This window comes from Terrapene carolina, unplaced genomic scaffold, assembly GCF_002925995.2.
Source record: "Terrapene carolina triunguis isolate 2854851 unplaced genomic scaffold, T_m_triunguis-2.0 Scaffold42, whole genome shotgun sequence".
Lineage (NCBI taxonomy): Eukaryota > Metazoa > Chordata > Testudines > Emydidae > Terrapene > Terrapene triunguis.
In genome coordinates this window covers 26,098,340-26,124,521 of record NW_020664393.1, presented here as the reverse complement: position 1 = coordinate 26,124,521, position 26,182 = coordinate 26,098,340, and the positions used below count along the sequence as shown (strand labels likewise).

Sequence of the window (26,182 nt, the reverse complement as noted above, 5' to 3'; positions counted from 1 at the left end):
CCTCCCAACTCAGGCCCAAGTCAATGGGAGCTGTGGGTGTGCTACATGATCCCTGGGAATCAGTGTCCCCTCTGGGGGGCCACCAGAATTTGAAGACAGCCAGAATTAGAGGCTACTAGTAAGTAGGTTGTTCCTCATTAATCTACTTGACCTGTCGCCCCCGCCCGCGCACACAGCTGGGAGGTGCAGGTTGCCCCCTGGAAACACATCCACCAGCTGGCAGAGCCGCGGCACTACAATTCCCAGCCATCATTGCGCACCCTCCCTTTCCCCCCTTCTGCTTTCATCTCCTGCCTCCCGCTAAGCTCTGGGTGTCTGAGCTGCGCTGCCGCTGCCCAGGCGAAGCGGGAGTCCCCAGGCGAACGCTGTGCTGTAGCTGCTAGAGCGTCTGGGCTTCAGCGGGGTGAGCAAGGCGGGCTAGGTCCTGCAAGCAACCCCCCAGCTCGCAGCAGCAGGAGTGGGAGCTCCCTTAACCCTTTCACGCCTCCCCTTGGCTGGAGAGAAGCGGCGAATGAAGTGAGGATGGTTATCCGGGTGTTCATCGCATCCTCCTCTGGCTCGGTGGCGGTGAGTGATGGGGGCGTGGTGGGAGGCGCACCTGGAGGTGCAGAGGGGCAGGCGATAGCTGAGGTCAGCTGGCTGCTTGGGATCCCGAGCCACCCACGCTGCTATCGCTAAAGCTGGCTGGGGGTTGACTTTTCCCGGCTACAAACATTCAGCGCAGGAGAGAAACACACAACTCTGCCGCTCATCAAGTGTTTGGAAATTCCAAGGAACCACTTGGATTTGGGTGCTGCTAATTGCTTAGGGGACCTACATTTCAGATAATAGTTCATGGTGAACAGGGGTGCCTTTGTTGATGAGACAACAAGGAGTCTGGTGGCACCTTAAAGACTAACAGATTTATTTGGGCATAAGCTTTCGTGGGTAAAAATCTCACTTCTTCAGATGCATAGAGTGAAAGTTACAGATGCAGGCATTATATACTGACACATGGAGAGCAGGGAGTTACTTCGCAAGTGGAGAACCAGTGTTGACAGGGCCAATTCAATCAGGGTGGATGTAGTCCACTCCCAATAATAGATGAGGAGGTGTCAATTCCAGGAGAGGAAAAGCTGCTTCTGTAATGAGCCAGCCACTCCCAGTCCCTATTCAAGCCCAGATTAATGGTGTTAAATTTGCAAATGAATTTTAGTTCTGCTGTTTCTCTTTGAAGTCTGTTTCTGAAGTTTTTTTGTTCAATGATAGTGACTTTTAAATCTGTAATAGAATGACCAGGGAGATGGAAGTGTTCACTTACTGGCTTATGTATGTTACCATTCCTGATGTCCGATTTGTGTCCATTTATTCTTTTGCGGCGGGACTGTCCGGTTTGGCCAATGTACATGGCAGAGGGGCATTGCCGGCACATGATGGCATATATAACATTAGTGGATGTGCAGGTGAATGAGCCCTTAATGGTGTGGCTGATGTGGTTGGGTCCTCTGATGGTGTCGCCAGAGTAGATATGGGGACAGAGTAGGCAACGAGGTTTGCTACAGGGATTGGTTCCTGGGTTGGTGTTTCTGTGGTGTGGTGTGTAGTTGCTGGTGAGTATTTGCTTCAGGTTGGGGGGTTGTCTGTAAGCGAGGACTGGCCGGCCTCCCAAAGTCTGTGAGAGTGAGGGATCATTTTCCAGGTTTGTTGATGAGATTTGGTGGGGTGGAGTAAAAAAAGAGGTCTCAAATTTGAGCTATAAATTCCTTGTTTATTTGCGAAACTACAGTATCTGAGGAACTGCCTCATACAAGAATTATTGTTCTTTTTAACCTCTGAGGATAGGACAAGAAGCAATGGTCTTTAATTGCAGTAAGGGTGGTTTAGGTTGGTCATTAGGGAAAAACTTCCTGTCAGGGTGTTTAAGCACTGAAATAAATTGGAGTCGAAGACCTCTCGAGGTCCCTTCCAGTCCTACCATTCTATGATTCCCATAATTTAGTTTAAAAGCAAGCAGAGCAGGATACCTGCTTGGTGTTTTTTTTTTTTTTTAAAAACAAAGTGCATTTCCTAGTTTTATTATAAGAGTATTGCTGTGATCGATTGTTTCCTCTTTCCTAGCACAAGTTCTTATCATGGAACAGCCCTGCCTGTTGTTATTCCACCATTTCCATGCTAAACTTGATTTAGACTAGAATGCATTAGCATTAACTGTAGCATTGCTTCCAACATTATTATACTTGGTTGTAGTCAGTCTTCATCTAGCACTGGCATACAAAAACTTTACTGTGAGAGAAAATTTATTTATGCTGTCCCACTTGTTTTTTGTTTTTTAAAATCAGCCTGCCTGCTTTAAAATAAAAGGTATCTAAAATGTGCAGGGGGGTCTGGGGCCGTGTGTGTGCTTGGAAAAAAATAAAATGACTAAAGAAAGTATAACAAAATTGGTGAGCTGACACTTAAAAAACATTATCTTAACTCTTCCTTAAGTTACTGATGAGATTTCTTGAGTAAAGTAGCCTAGTTTTACCACGGTTAGTCACGTCCCATGGATAGAGAAGGGGAGTCTTGAAACAGCATTGCTTTAGTCTGAAATATGTATTTTTCCTCAGGGCACTGTAACAAACAAAATAAATTCTACTGATAATTACAAATTACTGGAGTCTTTTAAAAAAAACCCACAGACCAACCTCAGGATAAAGGCATATCTGCAAGTTAACAAGTATTTTGAAGTGGGCACAACTCTTTCCTTGAATTAAATTTTGAAGGGGATCAATCATTATGTCCTTTGATAGTAGCTGAAGTCCTTAGTTTTCTCTTGGTTAATTAATTATGCATGTGACCTATAAATATCCATATTCCTATTTAAAGTGACAGCTTATATTTCCATAAAGACAATCTGAATGTAAATGCTCATCTGAATGTGTTCTTTAATGAGAAACATCAGAGGGCTTCAGATATAATTGGTATACTTTATGCTTGAGCAGTGCTATTACTGGCATTCTTATTTTTTGTTTGTTTGTAGAGAGACAGTGGACTTTGTTCCCGACTGAAGGTTTGTGTATTCTCTTCCTTTGGTCTTTTATTGTGCACTGTTTGTGTTCAGGTCAGTGGCATGGTGACAGGTTTGTCGTCTGATACAGTTTGGCATGAAGTGCTTGGAATGCTTAGTAGTTGCATACTTACAGCTAATAAAAACTAATTATCCATTTCAGTAGCATATTTAGAAAATACAGAATCTCTTGAGAACTTTAACAGAACATGTTCACTGAGCATTCATCATAGAAACACTCCCTCCCATTAACTGGCAGTCAGTTCATATTGTAGTTTCTCATATTTATTTCAAACAATAATGACCTATTTGAGCTTTTGGGGGGGCTAGAGGAGGAGAAGCTTGATCCAGTAATCACCAGCTAGAATAGTTAAGAATAAGAATATGGCTAAAGGTCCATCTAGTTCAGTATCCTGTCTTCTGGCATTGGCCACTGTTAGGTGCTTCAGAGGCAATGAACAGAACAGATAATCATCAAGTGATCCATCCCCTGTCACCTATTCCCAGTTTCAGGCAAACAGGGTAGGGATGGATGGGCTAATCTAGCTACCGGTAGTTATTACCTGACTGACAAACAAGTTAATTTTTACACCAAGATCAGCAGCAGTTAGAGATTCCCTACCATTACCCTGCCATCCCAGTTCTGTAGTTGAAGTGTAGTTTAATTTTCATGTCAATTCATCCACTGGCTTTTCTGCTTTGGCTGCCAGCAGTAGGGCCAATTGTGATGGTGACTTAGATCAGTGGTCTCGGCAGGAGGAGCTTTTTTTTTTTTTTTGCTTTGGCAAAAATGGTAGAGTCGGCGCGGCAGGGGTGCTTGCTCAAAATTTTTTTACTGATAGGGTTGCGCGGTCAAAAAAGTTTGGAGACCACTGACTTAGATGACATGGACCATTAGTACTGGACTGAGACCACCAACTCACTTCATATAGGCTATTGTACAGCCATCTGAGAGGAAAGACTTTCATTTGTTACTATCCTTGGCCAGAATAGAATAGGTGACATAGAGGGGAAAGGCAGTACAACCCATTACCAATTCCCTGCATTAGTAATACTGTACTCTAAAACAGTGAAGTTTTAAAACTTATTTCTTGATGTTTGAGAAGACCACTGTAGAATCAGGTATCGGAGAAGGGAAAGACCAGCTAGGGCAGGGGTCGGCAAACTCTGGCACGCGGCTCGCCAGGGTAAGCACCCTGGTGGGCCAGGCCAGTTTGTTTACCTGCTGCGTCGGCAGGTTCGGCCGATCGCAGCTCCCACTGGCCACGGTTCGCCGCTCCAGGCCAATGGGGGCTGCGGGAAGCCGGGGCCAGCACATCCCTTGCCAGCACAGCGCCGCTTCCCGCAGCCCCCATTGGCCTGGAGCCCAGAACCTGCCGACGCGGCAGCTAAACAAACTGGCCCGGCCTGCCAGGGTGCTTACCCTGGTGAGCCACGTGCCAGAGGTTGCCGACCCCTGAGCTAGGTCATGTCCATCATCTTCCAAGTGCATGGAAAGCTTAGCCTGCATCTTCTCCTGTGCAATTCAGGACACAGCATTATCTCCCTGTTTGCCAGGGGCATTAGAAAATAATGAAACAACACATCTCCAGAACCCCATACCAACAGGTCTGGAAGGAACTGACGGTTTGATTTCCACTCCTTATGACAGCTTGGGTGAAGCTGTAGGATATCCATACGTGTAGGACTGTTCTCTCAAGTGCATTTGCTAGTGCTTTGTCCAATCAAGTTTTAAATGTCTTAGGCAATGCTTCTTCCACCATTCTGCCTAGGAAATTATTACTGCCCTTCTGTTCTGCTGTGGATGTACACCTCTACCCTGATATAACGTGACCCGATATAACACGTATTTGGATATAACGCGGTAAAGCAGCGCTCCGGGGGGCGGGGCTGCGCACTCCGGTGGATCAAAGCAAGTTCGATATAACGCGGTTTCACCTATAACGTGGTAAGATTTTTTTTTTAAGCTCCCGAGGACAGCGTTATATCTGGGTAGAGGTGTACTACCTTCTCTTTCTGTTCCATTGTTTGTAGATAAACTAGTTCTATTTAATATTAAATCATGCTAGTATGTCATTCATCGGAACGTTGATTAGTAAGAAAAGACTCAGATGGCTTGGACATATCAAGTGAATGCTGGATTACAGGATCCCAAAGCATGTGCTATACTCTGAAGCTCGAGAAGTATTTAAAATAGAGGCAGACCACTGTGCAGATTTCAGGATGCTTGCAAAGATGATTTAGTATCCTTTGGAATCCTTTGGATGATTGGGAAAGGAGTGAAGAATATCACTCTGGCTAGCGGCGTCAGCTTGTATGTAGATAGTTGGAGCAAAGCGTTGCGAAGCAGACTGGATTGGGGTTTGTGATGACCAGCGTCAGAGGAGGAAAGAATCTGCTGCTCGGATTGAGAGCATCGTTAGTGTGTGGGTGTGGCCTATCTGTGGACGGGACTGTCACTCATGCATCGGACTCAGCAGCCATCAAAGAACTCATTGGCGCATACACTATGTTCTGTAAAGAGCGATGGTGCCATTGATTGAGTTCTATTTACAATGTGAGCAAATTAAGATTTTTTTTTTTTGTTATATTTGCAATTTTCATAATGCATATCTGAAATAGGAGTGTCAACAAAAGGAAATATGCCAGCATAAGAAGTTACAAAGAAATATCTTTAGACATTGAGACTTAAATTAGTGACTGATTCCTTAGAAGTACCTTAGATTGAAATGTACTCTCTCTTCCTTGACTGGCACTTGATTTGGAGCAAAGATGCTGCATACAAATATAATGTAATGTGGATGTTTCCATGCCTGTGTTGTAGTACTGACTAGGGGATGGGCAGTTTTTGAAAATGCAAAACATTATGACTAGTTGGTATTTGCAGATATAAAAATAAAATAGTTTTTTTAACAGTTATGCAAAATCCAAGGGCTGAATTCTGATATACCATCATTTTTAAATGTGTGTGATTTGTTTAAGAAATTTATACCTTTACTACCTGTTCCTTAACAGTGCACTGCTTTGTACCAGAGGCAAAATTCTGAGCTCTGTAAATCGGGAATAACTCCACTGATGTCAAATAGATTTACATGGTATCAGAATCTGGCCCATTGTAGCTATATTTATAACATGTAGATCAATGTTCTGTAACAAGGCGTGTGGTATGACTGTTTTGTTTTTCATTTCTTAACCTCACTACTGGTATTTTGGTTAAATTACTAGTTTTTTTTTTTAAATAAAGATTCAGCGAGCCTCCAATACTGGGCTTGGTTTCTTTATCTACCCTACCCAGCAATGTGTTGTCAATACTCTAACAGGGAGATTTAACAAACCTTCTTCCTCTTTAGCCTGTGATAAGTCTGGTGTGAATGTGCTTGCATGGAAGGCAGGGTGAAGGACAGGGGAATCAATCATCTTATTTTCATTTAAACGAACCCCCTGTATGCTAACCACAAGGAGTGGTGACATTGCTTGGCAAGTATAATGGTCCAAGTTTACTCCAGTATAATTCCTTTGAAATCTCCAGCATTATACCCAGGTTGAATTAAGTGCAATGAGCTGGAAATGTCTCTGAAAAATATACTAACCATTGCTAGCACAGTGTTCCCTTTGTTTAGGTGTATCCTCACTGTTTTTTTCTTTCTTTCTTTTTAAATCCCTGACATGTGCAATCTGACCTAATCCAAAGAAAAGAAAAATGGTCTGTCTATAAATATATGTAGGAGTTCGAGGGATAAGCCCTCTTGGGGAGGGATGGTGAAATGGTATCCAGCGAGAGGTTGAGCACCAGAAGCAGCAGAGAAAATACCTCAACACTCAATTTTGGTGTTAGAATCCCAAGACTTCTCGAGCACATCACTGTTTCTAGCCCTGCGTATGGTTGATGATGAACTGTAATAGCTCTGATGGCTTTATTTTATTACAAAACCTGTAGATGCAAATGCTTCATGAATTTAAAAATATCCAGTAAAACACCTTTACTTGGAATGTAAATATTGCTTTCAATGTTTGCACCACACAGTCCCGTATCAGTGCTTGTGGGCACTATAGGAAACCCTAAGGCCTTGGCCAGACTAAAATAAAAGTTTTAAAGAATACCCTAGTGTAGACAGGGCAAGTTGTAGTTTAACACGTTTGAGCTGGTGCAGTTGAAACCCAATGGGAAACATCGTAAAGACAGCCTAGCAGGTTTTTTCTGGCCCTGCCACCTCTTGCTTCTTCACCCTATACTTCTGTCCCTTCAGGGGAAGATGTCCTGAACTTAGTGTGCTAATTTACAGGCCTGAGGCAGTGAGTTTTACCTTTGTGTGTATTTTTATCAATAGAAGAAAAGGTGACGGTTGCTATTGTAAAAAAGTTTTTATTTTTCCCCAGCAGTGGTTTGTGTCTGTGTGCCAGAAAACACCTGTTCTGACTTTTCACCAAATAATTCTAGAGGACTAGAATTTGATCTTTCTTTTGCTTTACTTTTATGAAAAACCTATATTTTTGTCCACATGTTGCTTGTAGTACAATGAAAATTTAGTTGAAGATTTGAAGATGTAAACAATCTAACATTCTTCACAGCTTTAGTTACCTTGGACTAATCAGAAACCTGGTTCCATGTACCCTCTGTGTCTGGGATGCCCACTGACAACATGCACAGAGGAGTTGCAAGATTGGGCCTCAAGTTGGTAGGATTTCATTAAACAGATTCCAAAATGTTGGAGAAAATTTTAACAATTATTTAAACTGATGTAATTCTCCTCTGTGATAACAATTTATTGTAATAGAGCCATGTTCTTTCACTACTTCTTTTTAAATTAAGCAAAATGATATTAAAGTGAAATTATTAAAATAATGGAATCCAGAGATTTATTCCACCTGGTGTGCAATACAACATTTAAAAATAACTTCTCACTTTGGAATTTTGTATGCTTTCATGCGTTGCGAAAACCACTGTGTTGAAAATGAATTGTATCTGCTAAATTACAAGCTCCATTCAGCCACATGGGCTATCAACGCTTTGGGGAGGGGAATGGAATGACACCAACATGAAAAAAGAATAGGCTTTGATAACAAGCTGGACTTTGATTTTTTTTACCAATGTGTAATTAAGATAATTATGGATTTTTTTTATTAGGAAACCTGATAGCACTGTAGTAATTACAGTATTACCATTGTGTTTTTTTCTGTTGTAAAGACTGGTTTGGAGAGATTGCTATCTTAGCTATTAAGTTTCAGCTTGTTGCAGTTTTACATATAAGTTTTAAGTGCAGATTGACTGGAATTTTTTTCCGTTTCCTGAGTTGGATTTTTAACAAAGTGGATATTCTAGTATTTTACAATGAAATTTGACCCAACTTGCTCCAAATGATTTAGACAATATTGTGTATTATGAAGAAACACATAATCTCTCCATATTAAGGCTGAAGTTAGTTTCTCGTGATAAACCTGGATTTTCACCTCCTCCCTAATTTCTCCAAAACATTGTACCCCAATTTTTTTTGATCACAGAATAGTTTTTATTGAAAAATCATGCAAATGGTCTGAGAGGTTTTACTATTTACTTTCCAGAGATGATATTAATGCTTTTGTGCATCTTTCTATCCTAGAAACAGAATAGTCAAAATAAAAAATGATTTATTCTTTAGTGCTTGATAAGATTTCATTGGTTACCCTAATAATTTGGAGACATCTACAACTTATTACACAAATACAATTGATCCTAAAAAACAATTGTGATATATATATAAAGTATATAGAGATACAAGGTGGGTGAGGTAATACCTTTTATTGGACTAACTTCTATTGATGGGGGAGACAAGCTTCTCACCAACAGAAGTTGGTCCAATAAAAGATATTACCTCACCCACCTAGCAAGTAACAGTTCTGCAATATTAAAATCAGGAAGAGACAACAATTTACACAAATCACTCCACTGACTTATTATTAAGCCCCCAGAATATTGGGAGCATTCTGGGCTTATAGTTGAATCAGTAAAGTTCATATGCATTGAACATTTTAATTTAAGGGCATCTTTCCATTAATGTTAGCAGGCTTTGGGTCAACCACTAAAGGTGTGTCTGCACTGCAGCTGGCCCGTGCCTTTGGGCTCGGGCTATGGGGCTGTTTCATTGCTGTGTAGCTTCCGGGCTCTAGCCCGAGCTGTGGGAACCTCCCACGGTGCTAGAACCCAGGCTCCAGCCCAAGCCTGGAAATCTATATAGCAATGAAACAGCCCCGCAGTCTGAACCTGTGAGCCTAAGTCAGCGGGCACGGGCTAGCTGTGGCTTTTTTCTTTGCTGTGTAGACGTACCCTAAGTGCTTAACTATTGCCACATTTTGATAATTTAATATTAAATTGTACCTCTCCGATATTTGTTCAGTTTCTTCTCAGTCTGTAGTATTCCTTTCTGTCAGAATCTTTTTTTTTTTTTTTTTTTTTTTTTAATAAAGTGGATAGACTCCTGTGGGTAACTAAAGAACACAGCAAAATCTACATGAGGATATATAATCTATGATCTTTGCTTATCCTTGTAAGCAAAGGTCAGTAAAAGTAACAGTAGTAGCTGTAATAATGCTTCAAGGAGGCACTGTTCTGTTCTGATCGTGTTCCCAAAAGTCCTTTTGAACATCTGTTTTGCTGTGACTTCTAGTCTGCTAAACTGCTTTATATTCAGATATGACTCCAATCTCTAGCAATTGTACAACAATATGTGCTTTCAAGGTTAGCCCTTTTCTCTGAATTCACTCACTCTGGCATGATTATGAAATGATAAAGAACAATTTATACATTTTTAAAGATTGTTTCTTTAGCCGGTAGAACTAACAGTTCCATGAGACAATGGCCTAGCCCATGAATAGACCTTTTTTTCCACTAGTGATCACCTTGGCCCCTTTATCGACCAGCTGTGTCATATAAGTCTAGACACTTACTTCATTCTTTATTGTCACTACTGGCACTGTTTGTAGAATATCCTTAATCTATAAATCACCATGTCTGCTAACTGAATTTGATTTCAATGAGTAACACAAAATTGGATTAAAACAGTTAAGGTTACTGACATTTAGCATCCACAATGCAAATGTGAAAAATCAAGGAAAAGCAAAATTAAGATATGCAAATCACATTTGTTTTGGAAATTAAAAAATAATCCATAACACATTTCATTTGTTAGAAAGCAGCTGTGTAATCCAACTAAAACCCAAAGAGGTAAGAGAACCTGTAGCTGTGTTTGTATTCAGCATCAGGTTTACTTACTATAGTGACAGAAACTTAGGCTTTGATCCTGAAAGACTTCAGTGCTGCTTTGTTTGGGTACAAGAGTCTATCCACATGCAGCTCACTGCAGGCTTTGGTCTTAGATGTCTGGTTTTACTCCTATTACCCCTGCAAAGCCAACACAACCAAGAGAGTGAGTTGAATTCCATTCTATTTCATGGATCAATAGGATTGTGTGAAAGTTCTTATCAGCTACACCTAGGCAATCCTATTTAAAGGCATTTACTGGCTCAGAGGATCTATTAGCCAAAGTGCCTATTTGGGCAAAGCATTCTAAGCAGCACAAAACTTCAGCATTTTTCCTTTACCTAGTTTCAATATTTTAATTATTGAAACAAATTATTCTAAAACAAATTGTAGGCATGAATTACATTGAATGCAGAGTGCAGACATTTTGTTAAAGGAAAATATCAAGTTAATGTCAGACCTTCTGGGCTGCAATGTTTTACTGTGTTAAGTATCCACATCAGATTTTATCTTGATTTCCTCCTTACTGCAGCAGCGTCTTGACAGTCGTGTTAGCAAAAGATGGTGTAACAGCTGCTGTACCAGATACAGAAAGGCCCCGATACAAAGATCCTTGATGAATTCAGTGGGCTTTGAATCAGGCCCCAATTGACTAAATACAATGTTCACAATATTGCATTGCAGCTTTCTGTGCCTAGTAATTAAACCTTAAGGTATCTTATTTGTGTGTGTTTGTTTGGCAATGGGGGGGGGACGAGTTGAAAACTTGAGTGTTCTTCAAAAAACAAAATATCTTCAGTTTGTATTTTTGCTAATGTTTTATATTGCTATTTCGAAGTGTGAAACTTGTGCAATGTTCTAGGCTCCAGCCTGAAAGCACCCTATTGATGTAATTTATAAATGTAATATAATGCCCCGGGGGTCAGTAGTGGGGATTGAACCAGATAGAAAAGTTGAACCCTGTACTGTCTGAGCTAAAACACTCAGCTCTGTTAGGAAAAAAGGATGTAGGAGACTCATAAGCCTTGGTGGTCCAGCAAACCACACCAAGTAAATGTGGGTTACAAAATCAGAGGTCCAGGTCCAGCAAAGAGAATCAAATTTACAGCAAGACAATTATTAAGAGGGCAAGTGAAGTCTTAGAATGGGATTAGGAACCAACAACTCCATTTCCAATTCTGGATTTTTCACTAATTTTTCACATGGCTTTGGGCAAATCAGGTAGCTTTTCTACATCTGTGTTCCCCTTGTAAAATCCCGATAAGTAATGTTACAGGCTATGAACTAGCTTTTGATCATTTGAAATTTAAAAGGTGTGTGTGTGTGTGTGTGTGTCTGTCTGTCTGTCTCATGAAAAGCTGAAGGATGAACGGCTCTGGCTATTTGGAATCTGAGTCATCTAGACAGCATCTCTTTGAAATGCTTCCCCCTCCCCCTCCATGCACATCAAAAATATCATTAGTCTTGCAAAGTAATGCAAAGGGAATCTGTTGTACTACAGGAGCCATAATAACTAGTTAATACACTGGATTATTATCTCTGTTTCTCATATTGATGATGATTAAATCACATTCCCAGTTACATCTTGCTGTGAAAATATTAAGCCATAACAGGAGATGTGATGAAGCCTTAGCAGAATCAGATGAACATATCTCTAGTTTAATACTGATTAACTGCAGACCCACCTCACTTTTCTTTATTCAGATTTATAAAATGACAGGAGGTGACAGTCCCGGCACTCCAGGTGGCATTTGCATTCATTCGTCTCCTATTTTGTTGCATTGCTATTTTGATATAAGCACAGAAAAGAAACCATTGCAGAGTCCATCGTAAAGCCATGCAAATTCCTGATGCTCTTGTTACATTTGAGCCTGCAGTGACAGAGGCACTCTACCTATTTTTGCTTCTACTGCATTTCTTAGGTAAGGAAAGCATTGTCTGATTCAAGGCAATTTCTATACCCATACTGGGGCTTTTATGTGACAGAAGTGTAATTTTACCAAAGCCAGTTGCATTGACTCCCAGTCCCCTGTTGTAAGTGCAAGACAACACCACTCACCTATGTGCATCTTAGGAAAAAAGAGACATGAGAAGCTAAAAAACACCCCCCCACCCCAGCAGTATTATATAACCATTCACTACCTAGCTAAACCAATGGTTACTTGCCATAGCAACTGCTGCACTACGTATGCCACAGGAGAGAGGCACTCTTTTCAAAACAGACATCCAAATAGCTTGAAACACCTTGGACATTTCAGAGTTTAAGGAAAAATATGATGCTCCACTTTCCACTATCTAATCTTTAATACAGAGGTGCGACCTTAGGAGGCCCCATATGGTATGGGGCAGCAGTCTTTCCATTTTTATTCTAAATAGGCTTTTGACTCCCAGAAAGCTGTTGCAGTGTCACTTAGCCAGGCAGTTTGCCATAGCATAGTGCGTACAGTTAGCTCTCTTCCTTAGCGATTTCTAATGTGCTTATTACTCCAGTATCTATCTATCTTTTTAAGAGCTCAGGTTATGGGGGGAGGGACAGCTCAGTGGTTTGAGCATTGGCCTGCTAAACCCAGCGTTGTGAGTTCAATCCCTGAGGGGGCCATTTAGGGATTTGGGACAAAAATCTGTCTGGGAATTGGTCCTGCTTTGAGCAGGGGGTTGGACTAGATGACCTCCTGAGGTCCCTTCCCACCCTGATATTCTATGATTCTCTATGTTTGAATTGCTTTCAATAGAAAGTACAGTAACTCCTCACTTAACATTGTAGTTATGTTCCTGAAAAATGTGACTTTAAGCGAAACGATGTTAAGCAAATCCAATTTCCCCATAAGACTTAATGTAAATGAGGGGGTTAGGTTCCAGGGAAATTTTTTTCATCAGACAAAAGACATATATACTGTGTGTGAGATATATACATACACACACAGTATAAGTTTTAAACAAACAATTTAATACTGGTACACAGCGATGATGATTGTGAAGCTGGGTTGAGGTGGAGGAGTCAGAGGGTGGGATATTTCACAGGGAATGCCTTACTGCTAAATGATGAACTAACATTCGGCTGAGCCCTCAAGGGTTAACTCGTTGTTAATGTAGCCTCACTCTACAAGACAGCAGGCATGGAGGGAGGGGAGAGAGAATCGCAGACAGAGACACACACTGTGTGTGTGAGAGCGAGAGATGCACATTTCCCCTTTAGGTAGCTGACTCCAGTCTTAAGTACACTGCCTTGTTAATTAGATCAGCTTGCTGAGACCGCAGCTACTGCCTGGTAGCTCCCTCCGTCCTGAACCCTGTCGTGTGTACCCCCTGCTCTATGGAAATGGGGTAAGCGGGGTGCAGGAGCAGGGGGAAGGGGGAAACCCTGACAGCCCCCCCACTTCCTCCCTCCCCCCGTACAGCAAGCAGGAGGCTCCCCGGAGCAGCTCCAAGGCTGAGGGCAGGAGCAGCACATGGCAGTGGGGGGAAGGGACAGCTGAATGCCGGCAATTGGTAGCCTGCTGGGCAGCTGCTGCACAGGGAACTTAGGGGAGCGGGGAGCTGCCAGTCCACCCTGATTCCAAGCCCCCACCAGCTAGCTCCAACGGGCTGCTCTTCCTGCAAGCAGTGGACAAAGCAGGTGGCTGCCAAACGATGTTAAAAGGGAGCATTGCACAACTTTAAACGAGCATGTTCCCTAATTGGTCAGCAACAAAACAACGTTAACCGGGACAACTTTAAGTGAGGAGCTACTGTACTCTAAGGAAGAGGCACATGTGATGATTTGGAGAACCTGTCTATGTACAACTTATGAATTCTGGTTGATTTTATGAAATTGCTGTATCACTGAGTGCCTCAGTGTATGTGGAATCCTCTATCTGCTCTCAGAGCTGGTATCATGCCTCTCTCAGACAATGGACATTCATTAACCTGCATGCTTCCATTCAGATGGAAGCACTTTAGGACACTGGGATGGCTGAAGGCTAGGAGAACCAGTTCTCACTGAAGATAAGCGGGGGGGGAGAGGAAGAGGAGCAGTGGAATTTCCCCAGAAAGGGAACAAAGAGACTGAGGTGTTGGTTAAAAACAGAGAGGGAGTCACAGAGAGGAACAGAAGGGTCAGGCTTTAGGAGCCAAGGAGGACCTGCTGACTGAAGACCAGCCAGCACTGAAGGAAACTGACTGTGAAGGTCAGAGAGACTCCATGATTTAGAGGATAAGCCATGAGCTGGAGGAGAATGGTCCTGAAGAGGGTGTGCAGGCTCCAAGAAGGAGTTTGGGTGTGGGAGGGGACTCAGGGCTGGGGCAGGTGGTTAGGGTGTGTGGGGGGGGGAGGGTTAGGGCTCTGGTTGGGGGTGTGGGCTCTGGGGTGGGGCCAGGGATGAGGGGTTTGGGGTACGGGAGGTGGATCCAGGCTGGGGCAGGGAGTTGGGGTGCAGGAGGGAGTGCGGGCTCTGGGCAGCGCTTACCTCTGTGGGCTCCCAGGAAGTGGCAAGATGCCCCTCCTGGCCAATGGGAGCTGCAGAGCCAGCGCTCAGGGCAGGGGCAGCGCGCGGAGCTCCCATGGCCATTCCTACACCTAGGAGACGGAGGGACATGCTGGCAACTTTCTGGGAGCCGTGCGGAGCTGAGTAGGGAACCTGCCCGTCCTGTGCCAACTGGACTTGTAATGGCCTGGTCGCCATCAGAGTCCCTTTTTGACCAGGGGTTCTGGTAGAAAACTGGACACCTGACAACCCTAGTTCTGGGAAAGGATGTGCTTGAGCTCTTGGGGTGTGGGGGGAGTCAGCACTAGTCCTTGGGACCTAGGGCAGCTGGCTATGGGGGTCCCAATTCCATAAGGGGTATCAGACAGAGAGGCCATGCCCAGGAAGTGTGCCAGAGATGTCATAGCCATAGTCCATGCTGGTGCCTACTCAGATGAAGGAAAGCTGGAAAGCACACAGGCTCAGCATCTGAGTCCAAACACAGCAGTCTGGTGAGCATCCAGCAGGAGGAGCTTAACTAGAGCTGTAACAGTGCATTTGAAGCCAAATCTGTGCATACAGGTTGCTGGGAAGATAAAAGTATGGAGGCAAGGCTACAGTTCGTTCAAGAAATCAAAGCAGCTGAGAAGACTGAACGCATCTTTGTGCCCAGCACCTGTCATTTGCCTAGCTATGCTAGTACTGGAAAAATGTGCATACTATTTTGCAACTCCAGGGATTAATAAATGTGTATGTTTCCAAACCCTGATGACAGCTAAATTATATCCATTATTTCTAGTGTTGGAGACTATTTCATTTGTAATCTAGCAGATGGTTAAGTAATTTTCAAGAAAATGGCTGAAAAGCAGGTATTATTTTCTTGTATGTCTCCAATACAAGATTTCTCAAGCTTGTCAGAGGATAATCTGAATCCTTTATTTAGTACTCTACATTTAACTCCCTCTGATACCACTCTCCTTTGTTAAAATGTCACATTTTTAACAAGCATTTTGCATGTTGACAAAAAAATTGAATCTAGCAAAGTCTACCTTCCCCATCAAAATGTATTTTGTACATATACTGTGCAATCACAACCCTTAATTCAGTTACTCCTAATTGACAGGAAGGTTTTTCTCCTAATTAATGTAATTTGTTCTCTAATCTACACGTGGCATAATATTTACTAATGTGTATTATCCTTCTATTTTGTTGTTTTCATTTCAAGGAATACGCTTCTTCTCCAGTAAAGCCTCCATTCAATAAGGTAACTGAATGTTTCGAAAGTTGGGGAACTGAAAACTAAATCCCTGATCCTGCAATGTACTGAGAGGACTGATCCCTGAATATTCCTGGCAAACTTTACAGGATTACGTGGGCGCAACCTGTCCTCCTTGTGGGGGCTCGATCCTGCTCTAGTTTAAGTCAGTGGGTGTGTTGCCATTACATTAATGAGCAGGATTATGCTAAGGCCAATAGCTCTGCTAATGTAAGGGCTGCAAGACAAAACCACTGTTACATGATTTAGATGGTATTAAAGAGTAGAATGTTTTACAAGTTTGTGTTGTTGTTTTTTTTATTAAATGTGAGGTTATTAAATAAACTAAGCACTTTACCATCCTGGTTATTAAGGAGCCAATGCTAAAATCCTCACTCAGAGCTCCTACTATTGGTCAATGGGAGCTTTGCCTGAGTCAAGGTCTTAGCATAGGGCCTGAAGAGCTTTTCATGAAGCAGGAGGAGGGATGCCATTTATTTTTATCATCCGTTAAAATTCTTTATTGTATGGGGGCAGTAACTTTAAAAAATGTTTCCTTTTAGTACAGGACAGTCCCTCTTTTATAGCAAGATATTTAACTCTTCCCACTCCTTTACTTTCAAAAAGCTCTCCTAGTCTCCACTTTTTCTTCCCATGCAGCCCCACCTACACCTATTCAGTGTTGGCAGGTATGTTTGAAGCCACCAAAGAATTCTACCCTGAAAAAATAAACTGTGTGAAGACAGTGAGCCTGACTATGACACTGGCACATGTGGTACTGGATACAGATCCAATATGTTTAAATTTGCAATTAGTCGTGACAGTTATATTTCTGTTTTGTAATTTTCTCAAGATGTGGGCACAAGTATCAGTTACTCAGCGTTTGCTAACCTGTAGCTAGTTGAAGCAGATTTCGTAGCAGCTTTTAAAAAGCAAGGAGCTGCTACTTCCTAGTGTCTTCACAACTTTTTAAAAATTAAAACAATTGCTGGTGCTCTCAAAACAAACAGTGAATGTGCTGCAAGCCCTGGAATTTATTCATCAGTTACACTGTAAAACTGCAAGCACAGACCACATTTAACAAAATTCATGGCCAGAGTGTGTGTCAGCAAAACATTGCTACAGAATCCTTTGACTGATAAAGCACATAGCATTAGCTCAGAATGCTTGCTCTGAATAAAGCACCTCCCCTCACTCCTGAGTATTTACTGCAAATGAGACATGGGAATAGGTTTCTCTGCACTGTTTCTTCCCCCCTCGTGTAATTTAAGGCAGCAAAACCAAGTGGTGTAGGAGCATACTAAGTACTATCATAGAAGGAAGATATTGGTAAGTAACAGTCCCTGTGAAATGTTAAGTAAACATGATTTAGTCCTGCCTGTTACATATTGGCTCCAACTCAGAATCCAGGTGCTACAACATGGCATAAAACCACCTTTGCCCCACCCCTTCCCGTAGTGCTGCCCCTTTTGTGCTTTGTTTCTCAGGTGGTGTGGCCCAGGATCTAGCCAAGTCTCACTGGAGCGCTATACATTTTCAAAGCAATGGCTGGCTGAGGAGAGTACTGGAGCCCGAATGGCGCTCCAAACAGCATTGTTCCCTAGCAGAGTGGCAGATTTTCAGAGCAGCATTAATGCCTGCCTCAAGGCTCTGAGCCCTTCCTCCCATGATCTATAGCCTGATTTATAGTCTCTTTGTGAGGTTACTACTAAATTGTCTGTCTGTGATTATGAATAACAAACATTTAATAGCATACTCAGTAGCCAATATCGTACAGTGCCACACGTCGAAGTCTCAGGGAAACCAATTGCGAGGGTTGTGGTGGATGCTCCATCACTAGAAATTTTTAACTCAAGACTGGCTGTTTTTCTGAAAATGATGCTCTAGCTCTAGAAGGAATTAATTCCGGGCTTTCCTATGCCCAGCGATATGCAGGTCAGACTAAATTATCACAATGGCTTTATTAATCTATGAATTCATACAATCTACATATAAAAAGGAAGTAATAAAATTCTGTCTTCTGTAAAAGTAAACAACCAAAGTCCAAGAGGAATATTTATCAGCATCTGCAATGAGCATATAAACAATAAGCACAGTAGAACAATGGTTCTCAAACTGTGGTCTGGTGAGTGTTTGCTGCTCATACAATGCAGTTTCTCTTTCCTGTCTTCAGCTGCTACGTGTAGTTTCGTTGGAAGACAGCACTGTGTACGTTTGTGCATAGATCATTAAAAAACCCACAGAACCAACATGACGGTGGCTTCTACTTGCTCTGACCCCTTTAGTTTATATTGCATCTCCCTCCTCCCTCCCACTCTTCCTCTGTCTTGCCTGTTGGGGCTTGACTTTGTTTGCTCTCTATAAAGTGATGGCAAAACTCATTGATTTTAGTGGTACAAGACTGGGCCCTTAAATTGTAAATTCATTGAGTCTGTGACAGTTTTTGTTTGTTTGTTTGTGGATTTGGGGGGGGGGGCAGTAACTGTGCTTAGTACAATGCACTTCCAATCGTAACTGGGTCTTTTGTGCTGGATTACAGATAGTAATTATTGTTTGCAGTGCTATTGTAGCTGTGTTGGTCCCAGGATATTAGAGAGACAACGTGGGTGAGTTAATATATTTTTATTGGACCCACTTCTGTTGGTGAAGGAGACGAGCTTTCAAGCTACACAAAGAAGAACTGTGTGTAGTTCAAAAGCATGTCTCTTTCACCAACAGAAGTTGGCCCAATAAGAGAGAGTACCTCACCCACCTTGTCTCTCAGATTCAGTAGAACCTCAGAGTTACGGACACCTCAGGAATGGACGTTGTTTGTAACTCTGAAAAGTTCGTAAGTCTGAACAAAGTGTTATGGTTTTTCTTTCAAAAGTTTATAACTGAACATTGACTTAATACAGCTTTGAAACTTTGCTATGCAGAAGAAAAACGCTGTTTTGAACCATCTTAATTTAAGTGAAAAAAGCACAGAAGCAGTTTCCTTACTTTGTCAAATCCTTCTTTTAAAACTTTCATTTGTTTTAGTAGTTTACATTTAACACAGTGCTATACTGTATTTGCTTTTTTTATTTTTTGGCTCTGCTGCTGGTTATTTGTGCACTTCCAGTTCCAAATGAGGTGTGTGGTTGACTGGTCAGTTTGTAACTCTGGTGTTCATAACTCTGAGGTTCTACTGCAATAATAATTCTTTCCTAATAATTCTTTCCTAACAGTACTTTTTCATGTGACCGATTGTTGTGCTTGGCTAGGAATGCTATTGGTTTGTCTATGGGTGTGGGGGGGGGGCAGTGTTTGCACTTGTGAATGATGGTGGTGCATGTTTGCAAGATAATTTCTTATTAATAAGAATTAATTAACCCTGTGGGACAATGACCATAAATAACTGTATTAATTGCATATTTAGATGTATATTCAGAATTGGATTTACATGCTTGACTTCTACAGACAAATTGTACCACTTTAACTCTAGTATAGTTTAAAGCAATACAATTCCCTTAGTGAGAGCTCAGTAATATTGGTATAAATGTGCTTACACTTGTATGGGAAAGGAAATAACTATTGGGGCTGGCTGGAAAACAATATTTCTGTTTTGATACTTGTTTTCATTCCAAAGTGGAATATATGATAGAAGAGAACGAGAAGACCAGTGGTTAGGGCACTCACCTGGGATGGGGGAGACCCAGGTTCAAATCCGTCCTCTGCCTTTTTTGGCAAAGGGACCTGAACCTGGGTCTCCCACATTGTAGTTGAGTGCCCTAATCGCTGTGTCATACAGTCTCTCTCTCCCTCTCATTGGAGCTGTTCCATTTTTGTATAATAAAATATTCATTGGACCAGAGAGAGACTAACTCTATAGCCCAGTAGTTAGGACAACTCATATGGGATGTGAGAGACCCAGGATCAAGTCCCTGGACTTAGGCAAAGCAAGGTTCAAATGGCTCCTCTGCCTAATTTAGGGGACTTGATCCTAGGTCTCCCGCATACTAGGTAAGTGACCTAACTATCAGGCTACTGGATAATCTGGGGTCTCTCTGTCTCTCCTGCAAGTGCCTGAAACCCAGTCAGGCCTGCAGTGTGTATACCAACCACTTCCCACAAGGTGGTGTATCTGGGTCCTGGTCTAAGAATGGAAGAACTGGGAGATTCCACCCTGGGACCAGTAAGGGCAGAATATCTGAGGAGGGAGGGTTGCACTCAGAGAGACCAGATGGGGAACAGAGGTGCAGCTAGCCCTGTAACCATGACTCCCTACCAAAGAACAAATGCTATATGAAAGGACGTGTCCACACTTCCTGTGCTCCTTCAGACACCCCCAGTTCAGAAATGGCTAGAGTTCACCAGATCACTTTGATTCCTCTCTAAGTATCAGGCCAAATCCTGTTCACTTTACTCATGAGTCCCACTGAAGTTAATCTAGTGTCTGTTTTTAGAGATGGAAGTAAACAGTTATTTAAGTTCATGAACTTGTCTATCTGCCCACCTCATGGGTGGTGATGAAATAATACAGAAATCCTAGGAGAGACGGTTCAGAAAAAAATCTAGTGGCTCCAGAGGGACTGAATGGCTCTTGGGTACAATTTACTGCAGGTTGTTATCATTTTAATAGCATTTCGATCAACAGTCACACCTTATAATGCACAGCTACCAAATCTATTTTTCCCCTCAAAGGTAAATTGCTCACATTTAAGAGATTTACAAAACATTTACCTATCTTTTGTAAAAACACTGTCTGAACACTAACATGGTAACAGAAGATGCTGATTTAATAATTTTATATCCACAACATGTTGCTGACCTATTTTTACTTTGGAAGAGTGGGGGGAAAAAGCTTATGTAAAGAAAGTATTGGTAACTGATCACCACTTTCTGGAGACAAACATACAATATCTGTGTCAAGACAAATAGACTTAGACTTCCATTTGAACAAAAAAATAGTAGTCCTCACATATCCATTATTTCCATGAAGACTTTCATTGTGCATGCAAAATAAAAGGGCATGGTATTTCATTATGGAGTCTGATCCCCTGAAGATGGTAGTTCCCTTGGGTCAAGCTGATGAAACAGTTATTATATCTGCCTGAAAAACATTACAGCATAGGTTTCTAGTCATAGTCCCAATTCTTTACATTTCACTTGCACTCAGATTTCTAAAGACATATTGATCCTATGTTTATAGGACAAAAAGGTATGTTATCTAGCTAATTTCTTCATAAATCCCAAACTCTTCGACATTTCTAAATTGTCTAAAATTAAATGTAAAGATTACATATTACAATATTTCTCTCTTTGATCAATATAACAGAGGTCACTAGAATCCTGTGGCACTCCAGGGCTAATTTTTATATTGTCCTTAGTTGGAGCCCACAGCATTGCTGCAGCAAGTGCTATGAAATTTGGCAAATTAATTTATCTTTGATAAGAATCTTAGAATCAGAATGAATATACTACAACAGTGATATATAACATGGTTTAAAAGGTACTTATAGTAGTATGCAATGGCCATTAATTCTGCTTGACAATCTGTGTTGTTCCATCATATGGCCTAGGGAATATCAGATAACTTTTGATAGTGTATCTTTGTCTGTTTATATCAGAAATGTAAATTTAATACATAGCATTTGTCACATTCTAAATATTCCAAGTTTGTTACACGTTAACTGTATCAATCCTTGCAGCATCTCTGCAAAACATGCAAGTATTAAGGTTGTCATGCTATCTCAAAACCAGAATGTCTTGTTTGATGCATCTGCATGGTCTCAATGTTTTTTCCATGTTATAAAGAAAACTGATTTGTTCTTGGAACTTCGGCTAAACAGGTGGGCAGCGCAGAGCAGAGTTGAGTGTATTTTAAGAATCGTTTAAGTTCAAGGGTGAGTAAATTTTAGTGTCTTGCAGTTCTCCCTGAGGGAAAAATTGCATTAATATTTCTCTCTGAGTCTAATCACCTATATAGCATGGGGATAGTAATTCTGATCTATCCCAGAGAGGTGTCATGACATTAAATTAACTAATTTTGTGTGCAGCATATTGAGGTCCTTGGATCAAAGATGGTGCAGAAGTATGAAGCTTTATCATCATCCTGATGTTGTAGGATCACAAGCTAGGCTCATCAAGTCTGACAGCTGTCAATACTACTCTAACACTCTGCACTGAGAGATGTCTCAGGATGCACCAGGCTATTGGGGAAACCTCTACATGTATTCCCTGCTAACCCAGTTAACTCTCCTTTATCCTACAAAATCAGAATAAGGAAAGGAGGTAAGTTCTCTGCCTCCTGGAAATCCGGAGGTGGGAACAAGCCATCCATTCCACTGAAGACAATAGGAGCCAAGTCACTAGGCCATCTTTCTCCATTCCCATTTCAGTAAACACAGGGGAGGGCAAAGTAGAGGATAGGCTGGACTTGTTGGAAATGACAAGTTCCTGTGAGGACGGGGGTGACCTAGCCTGGTTCTTGTTGGGTTTTGCTGAATCATTGGGTGAATCTGACCGTGTTTTGGGTTAACGAAACTTTCACATGGATCTAAATAGCTTGTACATATTCATTTTGTTAGACCCTCTTTGAAGTATCTTTTAGAAACAGTACATGTGATTTAGCAGTGGATGCCTTCTCATTTGCTGGAGTAAATCGATAAAAAACATGAACAAGAAATAAGAATCTTGATGTTTCAATTCCCCATTGCAAAAGCCCCATCTATCAGATGAGCAATTTCACCAACAGATGAGTGACAAACTACATAATTACAGCAGTTCTGTACATATTTACATGACACACTGTTTGTTGCTGTTTTGTAACCCTGATAGGGAGACCAGCTCCAAAAATGAAGTCTACATCTGGTGTAGATGGGGATTTCTGTTTTTCAGTTTTATTTTTGTGACTTGCAGTATGGATTAACAATAAAACCAAAGACAAAGTGCATATGTTCTAAATGATCAGCATGTATAATATAGGAGTCAAGCACTGAGCTCTAAAGATTAATACCGTATTAAATTGTGATGACTTTTTTACTATGTTAAAGGCAGATTAGGATCATGCTACATAAAAGGTAAAGGAAATCCAAGAATTTTCACTTTGTGTGATCAATACAGCAGTTGAGGATCTGATTAAATCTAAGTTGCAATTGTCAGTAGTCTAACAGGCCAGCATCCAAGACTAATGGAAATTGTCAGGCAGAATGAACATTGTGGAATGGGAAGGAATTTTATTTTTAAAAATCTTCCATTGCACATGCAGAATTTCCAAGGAAAACCCTCCTGCAATATCATCCTAGTCTGCACATCTTTACTTGAACAAATATTTAATAAAATGGCCAGTATTAAGAAAATCTCAATCTCCATTTCAGATTGAAGTTGTCTCTCATCTTCTGTTGTAAGTTACTGAGGATAAGAACTGTTTCTCTCACTTCTACAATCACAATATGATTCCTTTATGAGTTTAATGTCCTAGTACAAGAAGTCATTTTACTTTCAGCATTGTGCTTTGATTAGCAGAAAAATGGTGGTAATGATGGTAATTGAGCTACTACTTGTATTTTCTGCATACAGTTTTAGAAGATAAATTTGGTATGAGAGTGATTGATCTTTCATAATGTGCATTGTTTGAAAAATCAGTATGGCATACGTAAAAGAAGGAACCAACCACTGAAAGAAACACAAATTTATTGAATAACTGGTTAAGTTACAAGGAATACACATTTAAGAGCCAATCAGTTTCCTTCTGCAGCAGAGCACATAAATGTTCAGACATTTTAGAACTACGTTGTTTTGCAGAAATTGGACCAAACCCTCTTGGAGATATCCATGGTCTTTGTTTCAAAGAGGACATAATTATTTCACCATTGGAAGTCATCTGAATATGAATTTTTACTGTAATCTGTAATAAATGTCACTGGAGATTATTATTTTTGTGATCTGATGTATCAAATGGATCCAATATGAAGAGTGGTGTGACAAATACAGCTAGTACACGCACTTGAAAAACTAATGGTTTTTAAATACTGTCTGGGTCCTATGATACCCAAAGGTAACATCCATCCACCCGTAATTTAAACCAATGGGCAAGTGGATAGATCTTGTTCCACAGTATTTTTATACTGTAAAATTCTTAAATATAAGTTTATCTCCAAACAGTATGGCTGGGAAACATGTTTGAGTAGTCATAGTGAACACAGTGTGTAGCCCCTTTTAGGTGGAATGTGCCTTAGTAGAAGGATCTGGGACGTGCTAGAAATAGCGTGAAGCGGGTTGTATTGCAGAACCGATCCTGGCCGAATTAGTAAGCCCGAGGCTTTCCCTCAATCTCGAAGACTCTATGGCTATGTCTTCACTGCAAAAAGGTGTGTTTTTACAGTTATCCCTTTTATACAAAATGCCTAGTGAAGACAGGGCACAGGCAGGTTTTTAACCCCAATGTAACTAGTCAAGGTAAACACTGGGAGGAGTGTGTGCGCGGTGGTATAGAGTTGACTTTGACTAGCTACATCAGGGTAAAAACTACCTGTGTGCTGTTTCTGCTAGGAATTTATGTCAAGATAACAAGTTCTATTAAACCCTCCCCCCCCAAAACAAGCCCCCCACAATGCACCTCCCCCCTTTTTTTCAGTGAAGACAAAGCTGGTGTGAGACAAGACCATCCCCATCTCAGAGCACGTGCACACGTTCTGTATGAACCTAAGAAATGTATAAACTGTGTTCAGGAAACTCACAGCCACATTTTAAAAGGTAGACACTTTGGAAAATCTTACTAGGTGCCTATCTGCATCTTTAGGTGCCTAAATACCTTTAAAATGTGGCCAGTAATGCATGGTGAATCTGCAAACCAGCTACCCTTTTATCTTTGACTTATTTGGAGTACAAGCCAGGTGTTCCTCTATCACAGGCATCTTTTTAAAGAAAAAAACAAACCCAAAACTACCCCCTCCCCAAAAAACAACAGCCAACCGCCTAGAAATGAGGCAGAAGTTTGTAGACTTTCGTAACTTGTACATAAAGAAACTGCAGTGTTAAGTCACATAATTTTAACTTAGAAATATTTGATGTTCTTATTGAACTTTTTGAGCTTTGAGTAAAAAATAGACAAGCATATTCAGGCTTGTAAACATATCTTTAGTAATGATGGGCTAGCTGTGATGTATTTCTTTCTTTCTCTCTGTCTCTCTCTCAGATAAAGAAGAGGCAGCAAGATGTGGTACGATTTCTGGAAGCCAACAGGATAGATTTTGAAGAGGTGGATATCACAATGTCGGAGGAACAAAGACAATGGATGTATAAAAATATTCCTGAGGAAAGACAGCCTGCACAGGGCAATCCACTGCCACCCCAGATATTTAATGATGATCAGTACTGTGGAGTAAGTAGCTTTGAGGTCCAGACTGGTTACATTAAGTTAGTGTTGACCATTGAATAGGGTTACCATCCGTCTGGGTTTCCCCGGACATGTCCGGGTTTTTCAGCCTTAAATGGCCGTCCGGGGGGGGATTTCTAATTAAGTAGAAATGTCCGGGATTTCCCCTCCTGCGGAGTGCGGCGCGGCTGATTGGACGCCTGGCCTGATGGAAAGCCGCTCGCAGCCACTAGGGCCTCTAGCAGCCAGAGTCCCTCCCCTTCCCCCGCTCCCTCCCCTTCCTCCCCCACAGAGCAGCCGGCAGTGTTGGAATCCACGTGGAGCTCACAGTTCTCCCTCTGCCGGGTGAGCAGGGGAGGGGGGCAGGCGGGGGTGTGTGTGCAGAGGCTGCAGGGGCAGGGCAGGCGGGGGGGAGCAGAGGCTGCAGAGGCGGGGGGGCGCAGAGGCTGCAGGGTGAGGCGGAGCAGGGCAGGCATGGGCATAGGGGCTGCAGGGCGAGTGGGGAGCAGGGAAGCACTTAGCAACCCCCAACCAAGATCAGAGCGGGAGGGAGGAGGGGGAATGCGGGGTGCTCAGAGGAGGGGGCAGAGTTGGGGCAGGGACTTTGGGGAAGGGGTTGGAATGGGGGCGGAGAAGGGGTGGGGTTGGGGCCGGGGGCGGGGAAGGGGCGGAGTTGGGGCAGGGGCGGGGCCGGGGCCCCGTGGAGTGTCCTCTTTTTTAAATGTTTGAATATGGTAACCCTACCATTGAAATACAAAGTCATCAGTATCAAACTAGTTCAAAAAGTGGAGAGTTGGGGCTTGTTTATATATATAATATAGCAGCTCTTCATCTCTTGCTTCTTCAATCCCTTGACCAGTGAATCCTTTGGGAGATGGGGTGT

The 26,182-nt window shown here is 41.9% G+C and overlaps 1 protein-coding gene across 1 annotated transcript in view; it reads left to right on the top strand.

The window, feature by feature from the left end:
- Positions 1 to 311: 311 nt before the first annotated feature.
- SH3BGRL2 (SH3 domain binding glutamate rich protein like 2) overlaps positions 312 to 26,182 on the top strand; it is a 48,422-nt gene continuing 22,551 nt past the window's right edge. The window contains exons 1-2 of the mRNA XM_024194662.3: positions 312 to 567; positions 25,120 to 25,305. Of these exons, the coding sequence (XP_024050430.2) occupies positions 523 to 567; positions 25,120 to 25,305 (231 nt within the window). The 5' untranslated portion in view covers positions 312 to 522. The remainder of the gene's footprint in view (positions 568 to 25,119; positions 25,306 to 26,182) is intronic.